This window comes from Acromyrmex echinatior, chromosome 2 (assembly GCF_024713525.1).
Source record: "Acromyrmex echinatior isolate Ae372 chromosome 2, ASM2471352v2, whole genome shotgun sequence".
NCBI lineage: Eukaryota > Metazoa > Arthropoda > Insecta > Hymenoptera > Formicidae > Acromyrmex > Acromyrmex echinatior.
The window spans coordinates 5147625-5173557 of NC_141853.1; the positions used below are offsets into that span (position 1 = coordinate 5147625).

Below are 25933 nucleotides of genomic sequence, written 5' to 3' on the forward strand. Positions count from 1 at the left end.
ATACATTTGATTTCCAAAAATCTTTTTATCAAAGTATGTATTTTATATCCAAGACAAACTATTTTTCGTATTGCATAGTTTAGTTAACCAATATTTCATAATGATGGTAGAATAGTAATCGACCAAACATATTTAACGTACTTAAATTATCCTCGGAAATTACAGCTGAATGATATATGCGAATGAAACGTTCGCGCCATGTGATCAACTATATAATTCTGAGCGAAAAAATATCCCATGTTGATGCAGACATTGTTGTCTTTACAATTCTGATGGGAAAAATTGTCATAAAGTCATTTTTTATGTTATGTCTTCGATGTTATCCTTCACGACGATGTAGGATCTCCATAGGGAATATGTAACAGATGCCACGCATCCACATGCTTAATTTCAGGGAAAAAGTTCTTCCCGATAACGTTCATTGGCTCGATCTTCTGGATCGCGGCGTACTCGTACCTGATGGTCTGGTGGGCGAATGTCGCCGGCGACACAGTGGCCATACCGCCGGAAGTGATGGGTCTGACGTTTCTCGCAGCTGGCACCAGCATACCGGACCTCATCACAAGCGTCATCGTGGCGCGAAAGGGATACGGCGACATGGCCGTGTCGAGTTCCGTCGGCAGTAACATCTTCGATGTGACCGTTGGGTGAGCATCCAAATCTCTATTGAAATTCCCGCATCACAACATGACGTTGTCTTGCGTATCGCATTTTGTTCCAAAATATTTTAGAAAATTTGATTTGATTTTATTGATCACTTCATTCACACTTTAAACTTATTTAATTTTATATACGGGTTATCCCAAAATTCACGACTTAAAATAACAAGAAAGTTCTCAAAAAATTAAGTAAAAAAATTATTTGTAAATTTTTATTTTAAGCAATAATTTTTTTAGATAATAAAACTATAATTTAAAATAAAAATTTACAAAATACATACAAATAATAAATTTTTTGTTTAATTTTTCAAAAGCTCTCTCTTTTGCTGTAGTATTTTTAATCGCAAATTTTAAGATACCCTGTATACCACTATTTAATATTTAATGAAATTTTTTTATATTGACTATTTCGTGTTAATAGTATTTTATGAATATTCATGTGTGTCATTATTCTTTCTGTTTTATTTTGCATGTATTATTATTTAAAGGTTACAACCTCTTTGTAGTAAAATATTTTTTGATTGGTTACAAAATTGATTTACAAAAATATAAAGTTTTATCTTACTCACAGGAGAAGCTTATCGTTTATGTATTAAACTAAAATATTTTTGAAGTCAAAATAAAAAGAATGACAGGAAATAATATTTTATTAATATGGTGGAATAAAATTTTATAGAAAAACAATAAAAATACTCATAAAAATACACAATTGGCAAAAAGTTATACTATTATATTTTCATTTTAGAGATATCGCACACATATATTTCTTATTGATTCCGTATGTAAATAGATTTATGATATATTTCTCGATATATCATATTATACGACATATATATACAAAACAGGAACTGCTAGATTCGAAATGGATAAGAAAGAGGATACTGGGAAGCAAGGATATGAAACGTCATATTGATTTTCCGATAGAATTACAACTTCGAAGAAAAAGTAAAAAAAGTTTAGTAGAATGTAGATTAGTATTTATAAATTGAATGATGTAATTGAAAGTGCAAGGTAAATGCAAGAATGTACATTCTCGACACGTTTTATATTAACATTTGTTCATAAAGAAAATTATAACTAAGTGAATAGCACGAATAACAAAAGAGGATACAAATTAAAAAGAAACTTTAATTTATTCCAAACTTTAATATTATTCCAATATTGCAATTAAAATATGAACGCTACGATTTTATTCATATATGAATTCAATATTTAATTAGTCTTAATAAAAACAATAGTTTGCAAATTTTTTTGTTGGATAAGTATTATAACTATAATAAGTATTACCTTGTGTAGTCTTAAAATATATAACTAATTCTATAATTAACGATTATGATTAGGCGCGAGGAGATAATAATATTAAATGTCGCACATAATGATTTTTTCAAAACTTTCTTATGCATTAAAAGAGCAAAATAATATAAGATATCAAAATAGTGTGTCGCAACTAAGAAATATAATACACTCTTGAAAGCGTCCATAGCTTTCCCTGTTTTTGAGCTCGAAACCCATTTGCGTTGTACTATATTGAAGGATCGATTATATAACGAAAAGGGCCAGATGCCAAAGAGGTCGGGAAGCCTATTCGGGAAGGGATATCAATCTCAAATTTCAGTAACGTTAATCGTTCGGGCAAAGAGAGGAAAATAGCATGCTGGAATAACATTTAACACGGCAAAAAAAAATTGTTTGGCTTGCACTGCAAATATTTAGATTTTCAATTTATTAACAGTAAAGGATATTTTGTGTTTTTTTTTTATATTTTCTAATCTTTCTTTGACGTTGTTTAAACTGAAAATTAAAAGATTGTTAATTAAATACTCAAATCAATTCTGCCAATTCCCATTTACTTTCGCTTCCGTTCACAATATATGAGAAGCATTTATCGTAATATTGTAATATTCTGCTTACATTGACTAGTGGAAGAAACGATGCTATTGTTATTCATATTGTGCATACAGGAATGTATACGCAGCCAATAGTTGGCACAGTTATACTGAATACAATAGTATTTAGCTTCCTTTAAAATACGTAGTTGCTCTGAAGATGTCTCTTTGATTTGAATCATTAGATATATACAAGTATAGTTTGGATATAATTTATCAACATAGATTTTAATACCGTAAATTTAAACTTTCGAAGTTTAAACTAATTCGAATTAAAAATACTGAATACATTTGAAAACTTCAATCTCTTACATATAATCATTATATTTTTATCTAGAATCATATAAAAAAATTTAACTTTATCAATAATTGTTCTCCAATTTTTTAATTGCATCATTACTTTAATCCTTCTGAAAATTTAGACATGATAACACGTAAAATTGTGTATTTTAAAAAAACTTTTCCATTCCAGCAATTCAGAAAATTCATATCCATTCCTGCAGAACGTCTTACGTAATTTCATAATTTTTCATTATTAGTAAGCGCGCTTGCAACATTTTCTAATATTATTTAATCAAAGTCAACTTTGCTCCTCAGGAAATTGATTGACGGTAGAAGCGATTATAAGATATCAACGCCAATGGAGTTCAATAGACGAATCGAACAATATCGGAATTATTGGGCTCTCCCACACGTGTACGAACACAATAAACTTAATTGTGTAACTTATACGTAATACACATTATATCTATATGTCAATATCTTTACACAAATTTTATATATATCTATACATATATGTATACATATGTATATATATGTATATATTCTTTCTCATAATACACGCTCGGGCGTGCGATACGAATCGGAATTTTGCTGATCGAACGGGGTTAGAAGAGGCGTGCGGAATTGATAGCCGGACTGAGCCCGTCAAGGCATTCTCGCTATTTCACTGTAATCGCATTCGCTAGTCATTCCTCGGAATTATTATATTGTTAGCGCGGGAAATACCGCGAATACTGTTCCAGACACCAAGACTCATTTTCCATGGAAGGTTCTTGAGAATCCTACTCGCAGAATCTCGATTCGTTTTATTACTAAAACCACAAGGTCCTAAAAAAATATTCTTATCTAATAAAAAAACGCGCAATTATTTCGTCGAGGTTGCATCTTGCTTCCATGTCGCATTGCGTGAGTCCGAGCTTTGGACAAGTGCCAGAGTTCATTAATTTTCAAGTTCATTAATTCGATATCTCGTATGATTTGCATATTTTGTTTATGTTAAAGATCTTGCTAGAGATAATGTAGATTTCGATTTCCGAAATAATGTTATTGACAAGAATCAAATGTAAGAATAAAATTGTTTGGGAATTATTTCAAAACTTAGATTAAACGATTTTTAATACAAAAGGCAAAAATATTAGCGACAATAATTATTGCTAGTAAGAATTAATTATTTTTCTTTATTTCGTCTTCATGACTAATAAGATTCAATATTTTGAAGCTAATCGCGCATCCCTTTGTGACACTTGATTTCCTGACAATCGCACACGAGATGAAATATCGAATCGTTCTCGTTGATGATCAATCATATAAGCCACGCATCCACTGACTGATTGCCAACTGGCAGACTGCCTGAAAGGGAAGCGGAGAAATATTTCTTCGCATTTGTGTGCGCTGCGTTTATGATTGTACATCAAACGATATATATCCAAGGCACGTCGACAGCATTGTTACAGACGAATATGAATTATAGATACTATACTTCAAATAATATAGAACACGCAACAATCTACACATGCATATGTAGGTACATCTGTACTTAATCGATACAGTGGACGATCCGGTCGCACGTGTAATCATAAAACCGTAATATTCTAATAGAGTTTATAATGCGAGAGATGTACTCCAGAACATTTTATCGAGAGCACGTGTTACATTTCGCAACTTTATCTCGTAAACTATTTCGAATTGAACATGTACTCATATAAACTTTTGTCTTCATCGAATATCACTTTTCTCATCATTAATTATCTTTTTCCCCTGAATCATCCTCCTGTGCTTGAGATATATATTAGATCATAAAAATATTAATTTAGGAATTGTAAGTTGGCAAATTTAATATGACAAATAGTGAAAGATTTAAATAAAAACTTTTCAAAATCAGTACAGTGAGTGCAAAAAGTATTTGTATAGAGGAAATTTTTATAAAAAAAAAGGTTTTATTTATAGAAGATAAACATTAATTAGCAATTTTGTACAATGAATTGTTGTGTACTAATATAAATAAAAGAACTTTGTATGTTCCTGATTTTACAAGTTAAATTTCTCTATAAATATTTATTGTTCGTCCAAATAATATCTATAATTTTTCATTTTCGTTTATTTTTAAAATAATATATTTTAATAATTACACATCTTTTTAGATAAAATTATTTTGAGAAATGTGCAGTCTATTTTTTGTTAAATTGGTAATGTTTACTTTTTAAAAATAAGATTTTTTAGAAAGTTATATTCCCCATATATATTTTTTGCTATCATCGATAACCAAAATATTAATTACTAATAATTTTCTATGTTACTGTAAATGTTACAGATCTTTTATTAGAATATACTTGATATTCTTGACATTCTAAAAATTACATACTTAATTTCTGTAGGAGATAATGATAAAAGAATGAGAAAACATAAACGATCAGAATAGTTGTTTAATCATAATCATATCTGTCAATCGGGCAATGAAAATAGGCTCGATTTGCTTTGATTATGTCCACAGGCTTCCGGTTCCATGGCTCCTATACGGTTTAATCTACGGGAAACCCGTGGAGGTGAACTCAGTGGGCATGGTGTGCAGCATAGCGATACTGTTCTGCATGCTGCTGTTCGTGATCATGAGCATCGCCTGCTTCAGATGGAAAATGAACAGGGGCCTCGGCTTCACGATGTTCATCCTCTATTTCGTCTTCGTCGCCGTCTCGCTGATGTTCGAGTACGAGATACTAGTCTGTCCGGTGTAGGGCAGCCAGGACAGCGCAACCGCGACAGCAGAGGTATTAAAAACTCCTCCGGAGAAAGGATACGTCTGCGAAACGGACGCACACTTACGGGTCTCGTCATCATCATCGTCATCGTCGTCGGCGAGTCTTGGCCGACGAGAAAACTCTTCCCCGCGGTCGCCGCTTCGAGCCGAGGAGGAAACCGCGCCAGTCATTACCTTCCGCGCGCGCGTGAATGGGATTTGACATTACGAACGGCAATAGTAGCACCATCTCACACCGCCACTATCACCGATCATCGAGTCTCACAGCAATTTCGCGTACCAGATTACGAAGCGTTTTGCTCTAGTCGCGAGAGGTGTACATATTGTATAAAAATCTTGAAATACCTGAAACGAAATACTCGTCTTGTTAAGAATTAACCGAGCGCATCACTCCGTTCGAGTGCGCTACTTTATTGTTTAAGCATGGCGAGCGCGTTAGCCGATCGTGCCAAGGACCAAACTATAAGTTTATTTAATCCGTGGAATGATTTTTTAGCGTAAACTTTTAAGACTCCCTGGTCTTCTTCTTTTTCTTCTTCATTTTTTCTTCATTATCATCTTCTAAATTATTATTCACTACTTCTTAATTATTATTCATTAAGCGACACTGTACGTGAAACAAATTGATCACAGTACTGTTATTAATTCACTTGAAATTATTACAATAAAGATTTACAGAACGCTATCTTATATTCAACAATATTCTGTAAGACTATTTCTAATTATAATCATGGATATCGTTAGATATTACTTGATTTGTGCATTTATCGAAACATCACGTTTTTCGAGTATATCTATAATAGCAATAATGTTAGACTTAAAACGCGATGTTACCAATAGTGTACAAAATGTTACCGTAGGTCTTCTTCTCGTTTTGACTCCTTGGCACGCTCACGTCCGAATATTATACATAACGTTATCCTTGGAAGAAGTGACCTGACCGCTCGCCGATTTTTCTCTAAAGCAGAAATTCTCTTCGCCTTTAATATCATAGAATAGCGTTATAACTTCTCTCACTCTGTTGTACTCACGGAATCCAATCTGCGGTGCGGGGTTCGGCGTTCCATTCTGACGACAAAACGGCGCTCATGTATCTCAAGTGCCGTATGTACGCCAGGTGCACATTTCAGGCAAGTTATATAATTTTATATATTTTCGTTAATCAAAGTTACTTACAGTATAATATGTATCACAATATGCATTACGTATTATGTAAAAAATTTTTGCCATAAACACAAAAAATGCTTCAGTGCTTTTTTTGCGTTTCATATTTTCAATATTTAACAATCATTTTGAAAAATTAAAATGAGAGCATGTTTGATTGTTTAATAAAATAACGTTCTATATTACTTTATTAAATGTTCTACATTCATGATATTACGTGAATAGCTTGATCAAAAAGTTTTCAAATATTGATTTATTAAATTAATGTGATTCAAATACTGGCACTCACGTCTCAAATGAAATGACTGATCGTCGCACTGGATTTTCAGCATACGATCGGAACGGATGTTGTTGTTGATACGTGAATAAGATAGAATAAAGCGAAAAAATTATATTAATCGGAAATGCGTTGATCTGTTTGTTATTATATTTCCTTTGCATTTATTTTGATAAATCGTTGGCAGATTCGCAGGAAAACGCGGGAAACGAACTGGTTTATTTGAATCAAAAGAAAATGCGTTCATTGTTGCATAGCGTTAAAATTTCATAAAAGGTAATCACTTGTTTATATCAATTATTCATTTTGAAAAAAAGCGCGTTTCCGACCAATTAAGCTTCCATCTTTAAATGTTATTACATTTAGGAAATTTATTACATGTTTTTACGAAAAATTGTGTATAGTAGAACCTGGGCAAATTTTTTATTGCTGATCAGTGTAAAGTTAAGTCACGAATACAAAGAAATATCTCGTTCGCGTAAGACATTTAGATCCGATTCCGAACGTGTTTTCTCTTAAATACAATGATTATTACTATCGTAACTATAATCTGTAAGCGACATGCAAAAAACAGACTTTCTTAAGCGCATATAGAAAATTATTGCAAATAATATATTCGAATTGGTGCATCATGCAAAGATTCTAAAGGATCACTTAAGGGTATACTCGTGTCGCTTGCTGATACATCTTATGCGCGATCGAATCCTCGTGCGATATTTTCTCTACATAGGACAAGAGTATCGAGATACACTGCAGATATTTGCACGTGAAATGTAACATTATGATACGCTCTTACAAAGCGGAAGACAAATGCCGACATTGAACAAATTAGACATTGCACTTTCCGTGATGTTCCACGTCAGCTTGATACTCTCTGCAGTTATTTTTTTGCTAACTTCTTTCAAATTTTCGATATTGCACTATGACACTCTACTAAGATACTGTTAGAAAATATGATTATTATTATGGTTATTATATGTACACAGTGAAGATAAACGGGTAATAGAATGAACAAGTTCATATAGGTGTGTATGTGTGTGAGATTGGGAGAGAGACAGAGAAAGGGAACGAGAAAATGAGAGAGAACGATAGAATTAAAAAGAAAAGAAGAGAGGAAGGAATATAGGAACATGTATAGTCGAGGCATGAAGTCGGACGACTTTTAATCCAGATTACAGAATCCATGTTGTATAAAGCGTTTGTAACGAATACGTTTTAAGGATATAGAGGTAATAGTTATAATATCGATTATATTACATAATATCGATTATATTACATATACGAGATGAACAAAATGTTATTATATATATCTACAGTTTGAGAAAGATACAACCAAAGAAACAATATTACATTTTCGGTAGTCTGAACGCCTAAAAGCGGCCTAGCTTTTTATTAAGCCTACAGCTAATGCAAAAATTGATCCGCGAAGAATATAAAGAAGAAAAAGACCATAATAAAAATACCGTCTACGTTAATCGGTAGAGCGAATTTTAGATTATCAAAATTACACGTATATATACATATTAGAGAGAGAGAGAGAGAGAGAGAGAGAGAGAGAAAGTGAGAGAGAAAGAAAGAGAGTATGTGTGTACGCGTCTATGTGTGTCTTTATGTATAATATATGTGAAAATTCGATGAAACATGAAAATACATTAATTATATATTATATTAAATGTTATATTTGTTGCATTTTGTATAATCTCGATATTAGAAGCAAGGAGAATGGTTTTTCCATCTCGCAGTTTATGTTCCAGCATTTACGTCATACATAGCCCGCGTGTGTGATAAGTAATTATTACGTTTAGCCTTCCGACGTCTATCTGTCTGATCTCCCAAATCATAAATGTGCAATCCGGTTCGTGCGTTCGATTATTCAAAAAATTTCGTAGTCTCTCTCTCTCTCTCTCTCTCTCTCTCTCTCTCTCTCTCTCTCTCTCTTTCTCTCTTTCTCTCTTTCTTTCTTTCTCTCTTCGCGATGCTTGGATCCCTCATGCGACGAAAAGCATCGCGAAACTTATGCGTCCAGAAACAGAAAAGACCCAGAGACTATGATTCCACCAGGGAGAGACTAAAATTGACCGATGATACGTGAAGTTAGTTAACGATATCAGATATCAAAAAATTAAGGAAAAATATCACAATCATGAAAGATCGTGATATCAACATCTTTCACATGTGGCGAAGTTCCGCCATGATTTATTTTCTTGTACGCGACACATAATTATGAGCGATTATGAACGACAAAGAATGGTTTAACTACAACGTTAAAACTTTAAAGAGATAATGCAGATAATGTGCAGCTACTAACAGAATGTAAACCATTATGATTACGAAAATAAACAATGGCAGTAATCTTAGGAACAATGCGGTCTTCTCGAATTACCACTACTTGAGATAACGATGCCTCTTTTTATGAGCTCTTAACATTACGCTAAGGCAATGCATTTTGTCATCATGGCAATCCTCTCTCTGCTGATTAATTTAAAAAAAAAAAAGAAAGCTTATCATTTTTATTTTTATGAAATTTCATTTTCCAAATAATGTAATTATTTTGAAATTTTCGCTTAAGTGATTGTACACAATTTTACATCAAATTTCCAATCAATGAATAAACTATAACTTGGAAGTATTGTAAATGACAAAAAGAGTACCGTTTTTAAAACGCAAAAGTTAAGTTACTCTAAGTAATAAAAACAAATTTTGAAAACGCAATCAGATTTTGTGAATGGAAATCATAATAGATCAGAGCGAACGAATAAACTTTAACGCAGCAATCTGACAAAAAATCGAACGTGTTAACTTGTGGGAGACCGCCCTCGGATTTAGCAACGATCGCCAGTGGAAAACGACGTTAGGTTTCTTCGTGACGTTGAACATAAACGGGGAAATTTGTAACGAGGAAACGTTAGAGAATGCAGTACCGAGACGTTTTACGCCGTAGTGTGCGAGGCACGAAAAGGATTAGTCTGTCAGTCGGGCGAAACAACGAAGCGGATTAGCGGTGAATCGCGTGATAAGTCGAAGGTCGGGTCGAAGGGCTCGAAGCACAGCAGTGTTCGTGTAATTTATGCTTTGTAATATGATATACCATAGGACAAACATCATCGACATTGGTAAAGCGGGACAGCTCATTTTAGTTTCGAGTATCGAGCATTTCGATTCGAGAGATCAATCAATTTAAATGATACGCGTGTAAAAAAATGACTTGCTTGGCAATTAGCTTATTCAAAAAAGACAAAACGAAGAAGTTTCGAATGTACGTGGAATGCCGTTGACTGCCATACTTTGGCGACTCTGAGGATTGGTTGCGTATGAAATATCTACTATATTAATACATCAGGGTAATCAATTGATCTCTAATTCTTACTTCTAATTCAATTCTTTTGTCGAATTGTCAGATATATGCACATATATTCGCATAGAGCATGAAGATAGTGAAAGAGAGAGAATCCAAATAGAACAACAGATCATGAATAATGACGTTAAAATAAATTGTAATTGATCGAAAAGTGATTTTCAATAAATCATTTTGGAATAATTTTGACGCCATGTTGATGATGATTTTTATTCGACTTTGGAAAAAAGAGAGACAGCAAAAGAGAAAGGTAGGGAGAGAGAAATAGACCTCATTTCTCTCACATGCATGCACGCACATACACGTCTAAACTTTACGTTCGAGACATACGCGACGAAATGAGATGTGTTTGTGAAAGATTAAAATTATTCCGGTTTGTCTAAAAAGTTTGTTAAAATGCAACGCATAAATAAAACTCTTCGTTATTACGTGGGATTCACAGCAAAGAACGAGAGTACGGAAACAAGCTCCCATCGATTAGTGTATTCAACCCGAAACAGTATAATCAGTAACCGATAGAGACCTTTATTCTTAATTAAGAGCTTTCTGGAAATACAATCTTCTTTTTATATTTACAAACGCTTCATTTCCAAACGTGGCTTTCAAAACTTTTATTCGCGTAGTAAAAAAATCTTATTGTTATAAAATATACACGTACATATATATAGAATTCGTTAAATTCTTTTATATTTTTATGTGATTGCAATACGTTGTACTGTTTAGAGTTGATGGTATAGCTGTTATCTTACGAATACGGAATCCATCGTGCGCTCATAAGGACGCTCCAAACTAGATTTTAAGCGACGTTAAGGATTTAGTTGATTTCATACTTTATAACGTAGCTTTCGAGAAACATAGAGGAATTTTTACATCGTGACAAGATCGGTAGATTAGAGCCGGGCACGCGACGACGATCGAAACGATCCTTCAAATTTCGGCGAGTTGTTGCAAAAGCCGAGAGTGATGAATTCTCAGCATCAATCGATCATGTTATATTAAGAGTATTAATAGTACTCTTTCGGCCCGATGGCACGATATATGTATAATCGTTATACTCGTATTATGATGTACTCGTGGATATAAAATAACGTGGGATATTAAAAAAAAAGGGACACAAAACGCACGCTGTGAAGGACCGAACGCTTCGAATATTTTCTTGGCATTGACAAAGCGCGAACGCACATATCAAAGAGAGAAAAATGTTGAATATATGACAACTGATTACTTAGTAGTATTATTAGCGACTTAAGTCTCGTAAGATAATTAGATGAGGCTATACGAGCGTTATAAAAGTTTCTATATAATTACAGATTATATAAATATGTATTATATTGTTCGCGAATGACGTGAACTGGATCGTCGGCCGATTATTGTGTTTACATGTATAGGAACGACGAGATGCTGATTCAGGGCGATCAGCGTGTTTGGGCGTAACGTAAAATTTGAGAATATCTCGTAATTTTTTCTCGTGCTTTTCTTTTGATATATATTTCATTATATCGCCCATCTTAAAGCGTCGCATACATATAGGGTTGTACCCCCGTCCATCATCGCAGTAATAGATTTACGGGATACGACGTAGTTAAATCACGTCTTACGAGATTAATTAGATCACCGCAGAGTGCTAGAAAGACGACAGACGCGAAATGAGGAGAGAAATATAAATATATACATACACACATATACATATAAATATATAAATACGCAATATATATATAAATATGTAAAGTATCTAACGTTGTATACATTCAAGTCGACGATTCCAAGATGGGACGTTTTTATTACGATAACAATTTTGTTTCTTGATATTCGTAAGATACGTCTTCGACGCGTTACTTAGATCGGGGCCGAGGTATAATCGATCGTTTTATGCGTGACGAGCGTACAACGATATTTGGACGATAGGACAGTTAAATTCGCTGCTCGGGCGATTTATGCAAAGATGAAAAAAAAATCATATTCCCGACTGAGAGACAAGGACCGAACACAAGCGTATCAACGACCACGTTCCAAAGTTCGCGCGGGACAAATCTCAGCTTAAAATTAGAGATCGCGTAACTGAATGCGAGTTAATGTAAACGGAACTAAACGCCTGCATAAAGAAAACATAAGTCATAATGAATAAAAAAAAGCATCTTTAAAAAAAAAAACAAGAAAGATCGAAAGAAACGTGCTAATGTTTTAAAAGGGTAGCCGTGGGGTCAGCGTCGAGAGTTGAGGCCGCTTCGTCGCTCGTGCGTCGAATGCTCGAACATAACGATTTCGCTTGACACTTCGGGATCGAGAACGGGATCCGATCTCGATGATTCGAATGATCCAACGCCTTTCTGCGCCTCGCGGAAGATAAACGCGAATGGTTGCGGACCGGCTTACGGCGCTGGCGCCAACGAGCACGACACCGCGTGTGCAATAAAAAACCGAAATATATAACAATATTAATATCATTATATACAACATTTTTACGACATATATTATGGATACGAAAGTAGGACAAGTGGCAAAAAAAAAAGAGATCAGAAGTTTTAGGATAACAATTACTTGTTGTTGTCTACCATAGCGTCGTAGCGTAAGTAGGGCACTAGTCGTAGCTTGTTTCGAGGGATGCGTGTGAAATATGCATGCGAGAGATTGGCAGCTCGAGAGATTACTCGAAAGAAAGAGCGAGAAAGAGAGAGAGAGAGAGAGAGAGAGAGAGAGAGAGAGAGAAGGGGAAAGAAAGAGAGAGAACATGGTACCGTGCGAATCCGAAGAGACGAACGAATGCATAAACGACGGAGTGATCGATTACATATAAAAATTATCATCTAATTGCAAATATATATATATTCACATATATATGTTCTGTACATATATCTATGTGTATATATATACATATACTCGAAGAAGCTAGTTACTTAACGAAAGGAAAAAAAATCAATGATTGATATATTATATACAGAATCTATATATATATATACATATATATATATACATATATATACATATATATATATATATATATATACTTTTAAACGTGTGCCTATGTGCGCACGTGCGTACGTGCGCGTGCGTGCGCGTACGCGCGGACACTGCATCTCCTCCAACGCACCTCCTCGCAATCCCCGATCTCGTCCTTCTCCCTCTCCTCCTTCTTCTCCTCTTCCTCCTCCTTTTACGCAGCCATCCATCTCTTGCCGCGAGCCCAACTCGTTACACGCACTTGCGCACATATCCATTACGCATTACCGTAGCCATGTTGTGTAGGGATGTCTTAAACGAGTAAGCTACGATTTCTCATGTTACATGTTATGCGAAAAAAAATGCAAAAAAAAAATAGAAGAACGCGAGCGGAAAAAGGAAAATTTTTTGCGAAACGACGAACAATTCTTCCGGTCAGTTGCAGGATCGTTTGAAGTTTGAGGTAAACACTGAAATACGCGCGGGTGTCTAAATAAACAAACGGGACAACGAGAGGAATGATATAAAATAAATAAATAACAAGAACAAAAAAAAACGCGCGAACTCTGTGCATACTTGACGCTATGTGCGATTAAGTCGAATTTTATTCGCCGATTGCGACGCTTTCTCACGATATATTTTCACGATTCAATTCGATTTTCCTTTTTTTACTTTTTTTTTCGCGAGAAGCACCACTGCAGTGACGGAACGACTCTTGTTGTAAATCGTTGATATTCGAATTGCTACGAATTGATAAAAGACTCCGTATAATCCAATTTCGAGAATGAAAGCATGAGAAGGAAAAAATGTCCGTTTAACGCATCGTGGACAAGTAAAGTTTTTAAGTTAATAATTGTGAAATAATTGCGTGTCTCAAAAAATTGGATTTAATCAACAGAATAATTAATTTCTTACATATTAATTGTTAATTTCTTATACGATGATAATTTATCTTTTTGAATTTTTAAATTTGTAAGGTATTGTAAGATACCTTGAACTTTTTTACAATAATATGGCAACAATCGCGATGTGGCAAGTTTATCCAAATTTTTTTTGTACGTCCATTTAATTATTTTATGCTTTGCATTGGTTGTATAAATCATTTTATGTGAGTGAAACTTTATAACAGTTACTAAGTATAAAGTTTATATTAATGTGAAATATTATACACGATAAACGCAATTCTGTACCTCAATGCGTTAAAACGGTAATGTCGAAATGATGTCTGTTTAAAACTTGTTCCATTTTGCTCGTAATGAGAATTACGCTATTCGCAAGTAATGCTCTTTAGCAGTGTACGGCGTACAGTTTGTCGCGGATTCGCATCACTCTTTGCATGCTAACCGCTCATTCCTTCACTTTTGCCATTTGGCAACGCGTTCCTACGGAATCTTGCGGTAGAACAGAATTTCACTTACTTCACATGCCGCTTTCCAAAAGAATATCACGTGTCTTCTTGGCGCGCGACTCCTTTCAAGCGCCATGACAGTAAGTGGCCTCGAATGGCGAGTACTTCTTGCATGATTAAATCTGATTCTCACGGAGGCGCGCCTCCGTTTATATCACACTTTACCTGGATTTAATGTCACATATCGTGCAACAAAAAGTACGTGAAAAGCGAGGAAAAATAAACTGCGTTATACGATAACTCGAGAGTATAAAACATATAGGCATTTATTTAGAATACTTGTCGAGAGAAGAATTTCCACTATGTATTAATTGCGTAAACTTAAATAGCCAGTTACCGATTGTTAAAAGAGACGAGCAACGTTGCGGTAGCGATGTAACTTAAAATCATGCAAACGATTCTTCAAAGTTCCGAAAAAAAGAAGCTCTCGCTTTAAGCGCCGAATATAGCCGGCGTGTTTTGACTCTTCAACACGTCACTTTGATTCGCGAGTATTTGTTGATACACAGTCGACAATAATCAAGTAACAAGTTTACATTCTATATCTCTACTCCATATTAATTATTAAATAAACTCAACAAAAGCAAAGATTAAGAAAATGTTAATGAACGATCGAGCTCTATACTTGTATCTCGCTCGAATTTATTATAGACATATCGCGATTACACACTTGCGGTATAGATTTCCTGTTCCCGCAATAATCTTAATGGAAATAAAGTATCGTTTCTACGTTATAGCTTGTTCTTCAGTTTTAACGCGACAATTCGAACACATCGATGAGATACGCTTAGATTCGGTAATTAGATTTGATAATTCGACAGTATTTACGTTAAGACGGAATAATATTTTATGAAGCCCTCTTAAGAGAGAAATGAATTGTGATCATCCGAGAGTTAAAGCTGTCAATATTCTATAAAGTCAGTGCGATTATCGCTCTCTCTCTCACCCCGACTTTGTTGGCAAATTTCACTTTTACTCTGTTAAAATTATTCTTATCGCTGTTGTTGTTGTTGCTATTATTATTATTATGGTTACACAAATAAAAAAAAAAGTGACTTCAGAGTTATGAGGATTAAAGTACTAACTACTAAACGCGTTTGAGGATTAAAGTACTTACTACTTCTCAGCTGCTTGAAAGCAAGTGAGCATTATGCGATGACGTTCTAATTAAGGCAGATGTATATGAAGCCGTTGGGCAACAGAGAACGCTGATTCTTTTAATTACATCTCGACATACTCTCGTATCTCTATAGTTATTTATCTAATTACAATTTGCAAATTAGATCGCAGGGATACGTAAAAATATCGCAATGGACTCACATCAAGCGCTCTATTTTCTCCATACCATGTTACGAATCGTTATGCTGCAATCGTGGTTACGTTATTAATACGCGTATCCACCAGCACGTTAATTACTCGAGGTGATTAAAGGTTCGATCTCAAGCAGAATAACAAGTCACAATGAATGGCGTTAAAATGACTCGTAAGGCATGAATGATTGAAAGGCGACTTTTAGTAATTATTTTGGAATTGTTTTGACATCACATTTTAATATTATGACTTGCGTTCTGCTTGAGATAGTATCGGACGATGCTCTGCGAATCGATGTGAACAAATCGGAGCATCTTTTCGAGTGTTCGAGAGCCCCGAAGATTCTCGCACGTGTCTTGTTATGCGAGAATGAGAGAGAGGAATAAGAGCGCTCCCTTCCATCGCCATTGTACATACATATGATATATTAATGCATATTATATTGTCATATATAGGACACGCAAGAGCGGGCAAGAAATACGGATATATGTTATTGTTATTAACGAAATTAAGCGCGATAAGTGAGAAGTATGTATCTCGTTGCGTTTCAAATGCCTGCGGGACAGGATCGTTAAACGACGAATATTGTCGACAGTTTCATTTTTCTTCGAGCAACTTCCATCGCTCCCTTTACCAATTACTTGACTGTCCAGGATGTAAACTGTTTCCTAGGAGGTGGACTCTTTCTACTTCTCCGTTCCATTTTATTTTAAGTTCCGTGCACCGACAGCGAATTTTACCTTTAAGTCTGTCTCTCGTTTAGGAAATCGGACATGACACCTCGAGACAGCGGCGTTCATCATTCAGTCACGGTCGCCCCGCCGTGTTCAATAAATATGAATATACAGCACAAAATCGATCGCTACGCGACGATCCATGCGAGGCAGCTCCAACTCTTGAGCGGTATCTCTCCGATTATCGAGGAGATATTTCTAATGTTCCGTACGCAAAGACATGTATGTATATGTAGATGTATACGCGAGAAACTTCGCGGACGGCGATGATGTTGCATACGCATTTAAAACTCTTCTTATAGCGTTTATTACTTAGTAGATAAGACTAGAGCGACATAGGGAAAAAACACGAGCGTATTATGTGTCTTACCGAGATGTAAATTTTTATAAGGTTTCAAAACGTAACGGCGGAGGTTGTAGGCCGCAGCTGTAAAATAAAATCCCCGATTCAGAAGAGCGATACAACTTAATAGTTAGCCGCTGCCTCGAGTCTCGGAAGGGACAAGTATCTTTGTGACAAGAACAGATTAGTATGCGACCGTCGAGCGTAAAAAGAACTGGCCGTAATTGCCAGGACAACGATGATCGAGGACGAGAGAGGGTGAATATGCGCAATCTTCCTTATAACCAATGTAATACTGGCCAATTTAATACTGAAAATTACTTATTTTGAATATTAAAAACATTAAAAGACAACAGCTTATTGTTCAAAATAAGTAAATAGTCATTACTTTTCAGTATTAAATTTCTGTAAGGAATTTCAGACGTGTACGCGACTGATGGACGGATAGACTCTCTCCTGACCGCCATTGTCTCTCTCTCTCTCTCTCTCTCTCTTTCTCGCTTTACTTTCGATCAGCGGAGTTCTCGCGAGACAGGCACAGTAGCGAAATAATGCGGGACATACGATCGCTGGTTTGTCGATTATTATCGCAAATATAACGCATTATTCCGTACCAAGTACGGCTAGAGCTATCTCGAATAATTTATCATAGGATTAGAAGGAAGAAAAAGAATAAAAAAAAATAATAATAAAGAGTCAACTGTAACGCGAGTAACGGAGCACGAACGAAGAAAGGCCTGCATCGACGACCATCTGACACCCTTCACACTTGCCGACCCACACCCTCGTCCTCCCATCCCATTCCGATCTTATATTTCCTCCCTTTCCTCCTGAGCACATACCCTATCCTTGTATCCTCAAGAACAAAACAAACCAACATATTGTAATCTATTGTAGATTGTTGTAGATAAATTATACGGTTTGACCGTACATTGTTACTTTTTGTCGACAATATAAAATACACAGATATATAAGTAATTACCATCGCTATGTCTTCTTGTTATTTCATTATACTTAATGTGATCAGATTTTCGAATCTAACGCAAAACGAATTTGACAGATGGATGAGAGAGAATTTAAATAAATAAATGTAAAAATAAAACAATAGCAATATATTTAAAAAATAATACAATAATTCTCACACACACACACACACACACACACACACACACACACACATTTTGAATATTATATTTGGTAGGACATTGAAACAACCATCTTGAAAGCGAAACATCTGGTCATATTAATTATACCACTCGTACGTCAGTGAAAACATACATAATGTTATTTGTTTTTTAAAATTTTTATTTCTTCAATATAAAATAAAAATTCGTTATATAACGCATCATAATGGATGCTGCATGGTCAATATCTTTCAGTATGAAAATCGGCATAACGATAATTAAAAAGACAATATATACAGAGCATATTTGATTAATCTCTATTTTACATATAGATTATTTTAAATTAATGAGTAATACTGGGCGTACTAGGCGATCCTACCACATCTATAATCTCTTGTTTAATTTCCGGTTCTGTTTTTGGTAGGAGTGCTGGTGGTATTGTTAAAGTCTAAAATGAGAAAGATATAAGATGAATATAACAATCGACATTACATGAAATTACATATTCATTATATTTGAAGAATTTGCATTGACAATCACCTTTCCTGGTACTAGCGCTTCGTATTGATGCCTTAAAGATTGTAATTCATAATCGCATGTTGATAACGCACTTCTCAATTCATAATGCAAAACTATATCGCTGCGCAGTTCATTAAATTGCTGACATATTTGCTCCGTCGGTGGTGGATTTAATTCTATAATGTAAATAACAATTTCCATCTTAATTTTGGATTTCAAAATTTTATAAGCATAGTATTAAAAAATTGAATTATATTCTTTTACCTAAACGCAACTCATTTAGCATTTGTTCAATGCCTTTCATTTTCTTTTGACCGAGACTACTTGGCAATTTGATTCTTTGAGAACGAAGAGTAACGCCGCTATTCTTAAAATCAGGGAATTTAATTCCAGCTGACTCTACTGCCTGTAAAAATAGTGCTAAATGCTTTAATCTAAAAGTATCATATAAAGTAGCATATAAAGTATAATTTCACAACATACATGAGACGTATCGGTTTTATTCGGCCTATTTCTAGTCGAGCTACTACTCTTTTTGGAAGATTTTCTTTCACTCTTCCTAGGATCTGCTTGATGATCAGCCGCTGTAATTAATTTCTGTAAATCTTGCGTCTTTCTGTCTCTTTCTTTTTTTCTTTGCTCAATCTTGCGCAATTCAGCAAGTAGAGTTTGTTCTTCCTCTACTTGTTCAGGAGTACGTTCAAATAATTTTTTCAACTGTTCCTTTCTGCGCTTCTCGTGTTCAGCATCAAAGCTATATACCTTATCAGTATGGGATTTTGCCTTTATCAATGCAGCACATACCTGATAGTACCTGTGAATTTATTTAAAATGACATTCCAGAAAGCATATCCAATAAATTATAAATACATGTATATCATCCTTGCCTCTCTTTTAAGTCTTCTACAGATCTAGCAGGAAACTTGGCACGATCCCATCTATCTCTGATAATAATAAACCTAAGATCAAATCTTCTGCATAAATCAAACAGATGATCAGTCTCTGCTCGTGTCCAGCCGTTGGCCACTAAGTGTTGTACATATTCAGTATTTGTGTATGTAGGGATAGGAACTTTTTTATTGAACTTTGCAAAGGGATATTCTTTTCCAGCATCAGCAACACGACGCCAGTGATGAAAAATCGCGCCGTCTGTACGTGCTGGATTGGTAAATGGTGCCCATTTCCATGGTCTGACTTTTTTCATACCAAGTTTGGCTCTCACCTGCTTGTACCCCTTCGCGGTGTCGGTTGGAAATAAAGGTGGTACGTCGTTGTTGTCCTTACAAAGGAGGGCAAACACTTCACGGTGCATGCCTTCAGGACGTTTTGGCATTTTATTGTAGTCATATCGCTTACGATTCTTTTTGTCGCTGCCCAATATTGACTCTTTTGTCAGTTCCGTAGTTGTCGGTACCTCAATATCCAGAATGTCGCGTACGTCTGCCATCGTGACAGCTACTAATATTTTTTTCGTAAAGATATTTTTTTTAGAGTAATTTCCGGTTGATGAATAATAATTGCCTTCAACCTTGAAGTTATATGATGATACGAAAAAACTTCATACGTTTTGAGGTTAAGTTTCTACTTTAAGGTTAACTTGTTTGCTTATTGTCAGTAAACTACTTTACTAAGCACATATTACTTATCGATTGCTTAATTTTAAAATAAAGAAATCAAAGGAAAGGAAATTACTACAAAAGCCACAAATTATACTACTCAATTGTGAAAATACAACGTATATTTTATACTTTATGTGGAAAAACACCTACGTTTATCTGCAATAAATAGATTAACTGAAAACTGAAATGAAAAACATGTGGGAAAAACGTATACTAGCTCACCAACGTCCATTTCAGCAATATAGGGAGTTTCATCAAAATCAAGTTATTTACTATATCGATAAAGTAAATGGCATATTTGCCGACTATCCATAATTGCACTAATTTCTTCTTAAAATTCAATAAAACTCAACGCAATTTCAAAAACTTCATTTATTATAAATTATTTTATAGTAATATAAACAAATTAACATGCGACTATTATGTCATCAAACATAGCCACATTTCCAAACAAGCTGATGTCGTTATTTATTGTCATTTTTACATCAGTTTGTTTGCTGAATCGCGTCATAAGTACGACTATAATTGTAATTTATTATGTTAGGCGTTTATGAATGCTTATGTAACACTAAATATATTTACATATAGATACAATAGAAACTTGCCAGAGAATCACCAGAATGCCACCCAGGAATCATTTTGTCCTTTGTTTACTGAATGTTAAACAAGACTGACATAATATTCGGAAAGCACTCTTAATAGAAATCTAAAATCATTTCTGGAGGTTAATTGTGTATCTTGAAATGAAGTGAAAATTTCCAAAGTGAGAAAATTCACTACGTGTGTTAACCAATTATGTATAAATATTTTAGTAAATTCTCACTTTTATAATTTTCACCTCACTTCAAGACATACAATCGACACTCGGGAAACATTATAAAGATGTCATTCAGACATCATATAAAGATGTCCTCATATCATGTCTCATAAAATATCCTTATATTTCCTTTTTGGATGTATGTCATCTGGAAATCCAGACAATATGCATGCCTGAAAGATCATACATTATAAAGACGTTTCTTGAGACATACATATGTCTAAAAGATATATTTAAAAGATATATCAAGACGTTAACTTCTTTATATTGATTTTGTCTGAATTGTATCATTAAATGTATATGTTGTTACTTATTTAAACATTTCCACTCATATCATAATATTACCTCATTATACGAACTTCATAAATTTACATTATAAATATTACTTCTCAAGAAAAATACATAAATACTTAATATACAAATTTTTATTGAGGTTGCATGATATCAATACTTTGAGGAGCTGTAACGTCAAGTAAGTTTATAGTGTTAGGCGACCGATAATTTGTGGAATGTGATAAGACAGATCCATGATTATCTGATTTCTTTTCTAAACTAAAAAATTTGCAGCTTACAATATACCAGAAGCTTTGTACGACATTTTTAACCAAGCCTGTAAATTTACAGAATTCAATAATTCTTTGTATTATTCTTATTGAAAAATTCATTATTTGCAAATACTTACCACTTGTAACGAAAATACCACCTACAGTGGCACATAATTTCACTAAAAACTGAAAAATTGTATCACGTTCCTGTGTCACTTTGATCTTGAGTGCACTCATGTCATATTTGAAAAAAATTCCAGGTATTCCATGAGATCCTTTATGATGATCAATTGGCCTTTGATGATCTTTGACACTATATTGGTATGTCTTAGATGTTGTTAATAATGTCCTAATATCTGTAGGGACAACTTCAACAAAATATTGATAAAGCATCATATCTGAAAGAAAAATTATCTATTAAATTAATTATCTATTAAATTTGAAATATCACGCTGGCTTGTTTCTAACAATCATCTTACAAGATAAAACAAACTTACTATTATCTGCGATCTTCTCATCACCTTCAAGAGGATGCACAATTCCAGGACTAGGTCCACCAAAAGAAAATTTATTGATTCTGTGAGTAAAATTATAATCTCGATCCGTCATAAATGCAGAAATATGTATATGACCATGTGGCACAGACAATGATTTTCCTGCAGTTATATGAAAATTACCCGCTACTTTATTAATATTCAGACTACCATGAACACGGCAGGCATTTGGTGCATAATCTGGTACATATGATCTAAATGATATAAATGGTTGTGTTCAAACTATAATACATCTACAATTTTCAACAAATATCATAGAATCATAAATAATTAAGTTAGTTCGCACATACCGCTTTGGCATTTCACTGTACAGAGTAACCTGATTGGACTTCCAAAGCAATTCATGAATAGCATGATATTCTTCTCTTAAATAAGAATTCATATGCTTCAAAGCTTCAAAATGTGTCCTTTGTTCTTGCGTTAATTCCCACCATGTATCCTCTTCAGTCAAAGAATCAAAATCTATCATATGTTGATTTGTAGAATCTAAAACATCAGCACCGATACGACCACAAGGCATTGCTACTGTTACATCAATATTGATTTGGAGTTTTGCATCAATGTCAGTATCTGGCTCAAATGTGAATTGTAATCTACTATCAAGATAATAGCTTGTTTCAGCTATTACCAAATACATGATAATAAGAACTGTAAAAATGGAAACTGAAACAGAACCAGATTAAGTCAATCAAAATGAGCAAAGAGCATAGTTAAGAGCATACAACATATATATGCATTAAACAACATATAAGTATTAAACAATACATAATATGTATATCATCTTTAACATAAGGAATTTAATAATAATTATTAACTCACATGTTCCTCCAACTGCAGTTTTGTCAACATATACCTCAGGAACTTTTGGGAATGCATCCAGTTCCTTAACGGTCTTAACATTAACGTGTCGTCGCCTCAACATTTTTACAACTTACTTGCAAATATCCACAAACTATTTAATATTATAACTAACCTATAAATAAGTATTTATTACACTTAGAAAATAATCCAGAGCTATGTACAAGTTCGATATTTACCTTTAGCACTGTGTTTATCACCATATTCACTACTTTCTAAATTTTAGTTAAATAAAAGAAGGCAGTATTTTGTACATTTTTTGACACGTAGATATTATCATATGTAGCGTATGTAATTTTACATGCTACATGAGAAATATGAAACATCCGAGACTAGTCAATATGTGCTAAAGTCACTACAAAAATATTACAGCGGCGATTTTACATATAGAAAGATGGCGCCACAATATACTTACATCGTGACTTCAATCATTCAACTAATGTACATATTAAATATTTTAAATATCTTACGGCGTTTTGGAAATTCGGATATTACGAGAACTATCTAAATATTCATCTGAATATCTAAATAATTGTCTATATTTATATTTTTCTAAAGTAGTTAGACGAAAATGTCAATTTGCCACATTTATAAATTTCAATATTTTTTTAAACTAATTCTCAGTTAATATTTCAGTTAATATTAAATTCAATATTTTGATCACAAAAAGAATACATAAAGGATATATAAAGATCCACAAAAATTCATAAAGGTTCATAAAAATCAAACATCGTATAAGAACACGAATTATGAATATTTTTCAACGTAGAATAAAGAAATTGATAATCCTAACTTGTTTTTATAATAGATCCTATTTAATGTTACATGACTTCGATTCTAATAAATTTATGAACTATATATGATTGTAATAATAATTTCGAACTTTATTATTTTTTACATAACATAAATATTTTTAAGTTTTATTCAAGAATAGAAACTATAAAAACAAATATGTAAATTTGTATTCTAAGAATATTCGAAGCAAGAGAATATCAAACGTATAAATAAATTTGTGGCCCTGATAAGGGCCGTTGATCTTGAGAGGAATGATTTACTTGGAACTAGTGTATTTGGTGACAGCCTTGGTGCCTTCACTCACGGCGTGCTTCGCCAATTCTCCGGGCAGCAACAGCCTTACAGCAGTTTGAATTTCCCGAGAGGTGATCGTCGACCGTTTGTTGTAATGAGCCAAACGCGATGCCTCAGCAGCGATACGCTCAAAGACATCGTTGACAAAGCTATTCATTATACTCATAGCTTTGCTGGAAATTCCAGTGTCTGGATGGACTTGCTTCAGTACTTTATAGATGTAAATAGCATAGCTCTCCTTCCTCTTCCTCTTTTTCTTCTTATCGGTTTTGCTGATATTCTTCTGAGCCTTTCCAGCCTTCTTCACTGCTTTACCGCTTGCTTTTGGTGGCATGATTTAAGTCTTCTTACAGCGCCGTATAAGCAATCGCTGAGACGGAACTTCGAAAAGTGCCGAAGACGGGACCGTGTGTTCTATATATACAGTAAAGTGATAGTGGTGGCGCACCAATCGCGTGACGCGACACAGCCATCGTCACGCGCTCGACATCCGATTGGACGCGCGTAACCATCGCAATACAGTATAAATACTCGTCGAGAAGCAGCCGAAGCAACACTACGAGTGGGAACGTCGTACGACTCGTAACACTTTGTAACCTCTCATTCTTCGCTAACTGCAATCATGTCAGGCCGTGGCAAAGGTGGAAAAGCTAAGGGAAAGGCGAAGTCCCGCTCTAATCGTGCTGGACTCCAGTTCCCCGTTGGTCGTATTCACAGACTTCTGCGAAAAGGAAATTACGCTGAGCGCGTCGGTGCCGGTGCTCCAGTCTATCTGGCTGCAGTGATGGAATACCTTGCTGCTGAAGTATTGGAATTGGCGGGAAATGCCGCTCGCGACAACAAAAAGACCAGAATCATTCCTAGACATCTTCAACTGGCCATTCGCAATGACGAGGAATTGAACAAACTGCTCTCTGGGGTTACCATTGCTCAGGGTGGCGTACTGCCGAATATTCAAGCAGTCTTGCTGCCAAAGAAAACTGAAAAGAAAGCTTAACTGCAGCAATTACAAACGGCCCTTTTAAGGGCCATCAATTTCTTCATGTACGAAGAATATCTCGTATTTGCAATTCTATAATCTATTATATCTTTATTTAATATAAATTTTTATATTAAAAATATATATTATACTATCTTTTAATCATTCAATTTAATTTCTTATATTAATGTTACGTAAAATACGCGTAATTTAATTATTAAATTGTTAATTTAAAATATCGAATATATTTAAGTATATTCCGAATTATACATACGTAGGCTTACCGCTGTCACTAAAAATTACAAAACTTATCACTCACCATTCAAAAGTAAAGGTTTCATGCCTTAAATTTTTTTTTTATTTTAAACTTCATTTTTAACGAAGATATTGTATTATATATATCATTTTGAGCTAACAAAATACGCAGAATTTTTCCTCCAAAGCCAATATAAAGGGAAAATTATACTATAAAATTTTAAATATGTTCTAATTTTATTGATTTTATATTTTATATATATATATACATAAAAGATTTAAATAAACTTAGAATCTTAATAAACTAGATGTATATAATAATGTATTTAATTCGAAAATATTTTTCGAATTAAATACATTATTTTTCCTTTGTTTCCAGACACTTGTTTCATTTCTAAATTGTTTCAGTTCCTGAATTTAGATGCTATTATTAGTAAAAATTTGTCATCTTTGCCGAACATAT

The 25933-nt window shown here is 34.2% G+C and overlaps 5 protein-coding genes across 11 annotated transcripts in view; 2 read left to right on the forward strand and 3 right to left on the reverse strand.

Moving 5' to 3' along the window:
* Nckx30C (solute carrier family 24 member Nckx30C) overlaps positions 1–18089 on the forward strand; it is a 71228-nt gene extending 53139 nt beyond the window's left edge. For 6 of the 7 annotated variants that reach the window (XM_011064151.2, XM_087403276.1, XM_087403275.1 and 3 more), the window contains 2 exons: positions 395–647; positions 5319–18089. In XM_011064151.2, coding sequence (XP_011062453.2) covers positions 395–647; positions 5319–5559 — 494 coding nt within the window. In that variant the 3' untranslated portion in view covers positions 5560–18089. Of the gene's footprint in view, positions 1–394; positions 648–3142; positions 4631–5318 lie in introns of those variants that run through there. The other variant, XM_087403278.1, reaches the window with a different exon arrangement.
* A 306-nt stretch (positions 18090–18395) lies between these two features.
* DMAP1 (DNA methyltransferase 1 associated protein 1) lies at positions 18396–20620 on the reverse strand. Its single transcript, XM_011064154.2, has 6 exons — positions 20524–20620; positions 19642–20212; positions 19238–19568; positions 19019–19160; positions 18776–18930; positions 18396–18683 (listed from the first exon to the last, which is right to left on the reverse strand). The coding sequence occupies exons 1-6, from the start codon at positions 20603–20605 to the stop codon at positions 18579–18581; spliced, it is 1386 nt and encodes a 461-aa protein (XP_011062456.2). The 5' UTR covers positions 20606–20620; the 3' UTR covers positions 18396–18578.
* A 977-nt stretch (positions 20621–21597) lies between these two features.
* LOC105150822 (endoplasmic reticulum-Golgi intermediate compartment protein 2) lies at positions 21598–23535 on the reverse strand. Its single transcript, XM_011064155.2, has 6 exons — positions 23327–23535; positions 23109–23262; positions 22580–22952; positions 22233–22483; positions 21873–22133; positions 21598–21800 (listed from the first exon to the last, which is right to left on the reverse strand). The coding sequence occupies exons 2-6, from the start codon at positions 23209–23211 to the stop codon at positions 21616–21618; spliced, it is 1173 nt and encodes a 390-aa protein (XP_011062457.1). The 5' UTR covers positions 23212–23262; positions 23327–23535; the 3' UTR covers positions 21598–21615.
* Positions 23536–24007: 472 nt separating this feature from the next.
* Positions 24008–24664, reverse strand: LOC105150823 (histone H2B). Its single transcript, XM_011064156.2, has one exon. The coding sequence runs from the start codon at positions 24568–24570 to the stop codon at positions 24199–24201; it is 372 nt and encodes a 123-aa protein (XP_011062458.1). The 5' UTR covers positions 24571–24664; the 3' UTR covers positions 24008–24198.
* Positions 24665–24737: 73 nt separating this feature from the next.
* LOC105150824 (histone H2A) lies at positions 24738–25522 on the forward strand. The gene has a single exon (XM_011064157.2). The coding sequence runs from the start codon at positions 24859–24861 to the stop codon at positions 25231–25233; it is 375 nt and encodes a 124-aa protein (XP_011062459.1). The 5' UTR covers positions 24738–24858; the 3' UTR covers positions 25234–25522.
* The last annotated feature ends 411 nt before the right edge of the window (positions 25523–25933 follow it).

What these genes read in the sequence shown, in the direction of transcription:
- DMAP1 (XM_011064154.2), bottom strand. Translation starts at nt 20,605, where the DNA reads ATGGACGTTGGTGAGCTAGTATACGTTTTTCCCACATGTTTTTCATTT. An exon ending in ATAAAACCGATACGTCTCAT is followed by an intron (nt 19,161 to 19,237) that starts GTATGTTGTGAA and finishes CTATTTTTACAG; the next exon opens with GCAGTAGAGTCAGCTGGAAT. An exon ending in GCTAAATGAGTTGCGTTTAG is followed by an intron (nt 18,931 to 19,018) that starts GTAAAAGAATAT and finishes TTTACATTATAG; the next exon opens with AATTAAATCCACCACCGACG.
- LOC105150822 (XM_011064155.2), bottom strand. Translation starts at nt 23,211, where the DNA reads ATGTTGAGGCGACGACACGTTAATGTTAAGACCGTTAAGGAACTGGAT. An exon ending in AACTGCAGTTGGAGGAACAT is followed by an intron (nt 22,953 to 23,108) that starts GTGAGTTAATAA and finishes GTTCTGTTTCAG; the next exon opens with TTTCCATTTTTACAGTTCTT. An exon ending in TACAGTGAAATGCCAAAGCG is followed by an intron (nt 22,484 to 22,579) that starts GTATGTGCGAAC and finishes TATATCATTTAG; the next exon opens with ATCATATGTACCAGATTATG.
- LOC105150823 (XM_011064156.2), bottom strand. Translation starts at nt 24,570, where the DNA reads ATGCCACCAAAAGCAAGCGGTAAAGCAGTGAAGAAGGCTGGAAAGGCT.
- LOC105150824 (XM_011064157.2), top strand. Translation starts at nt 24,859, where the DNA reads ATGTCAGGCCGTGGCAAAGGTGGAAAAGCTAAGGGAAAGGCGAAGTCC.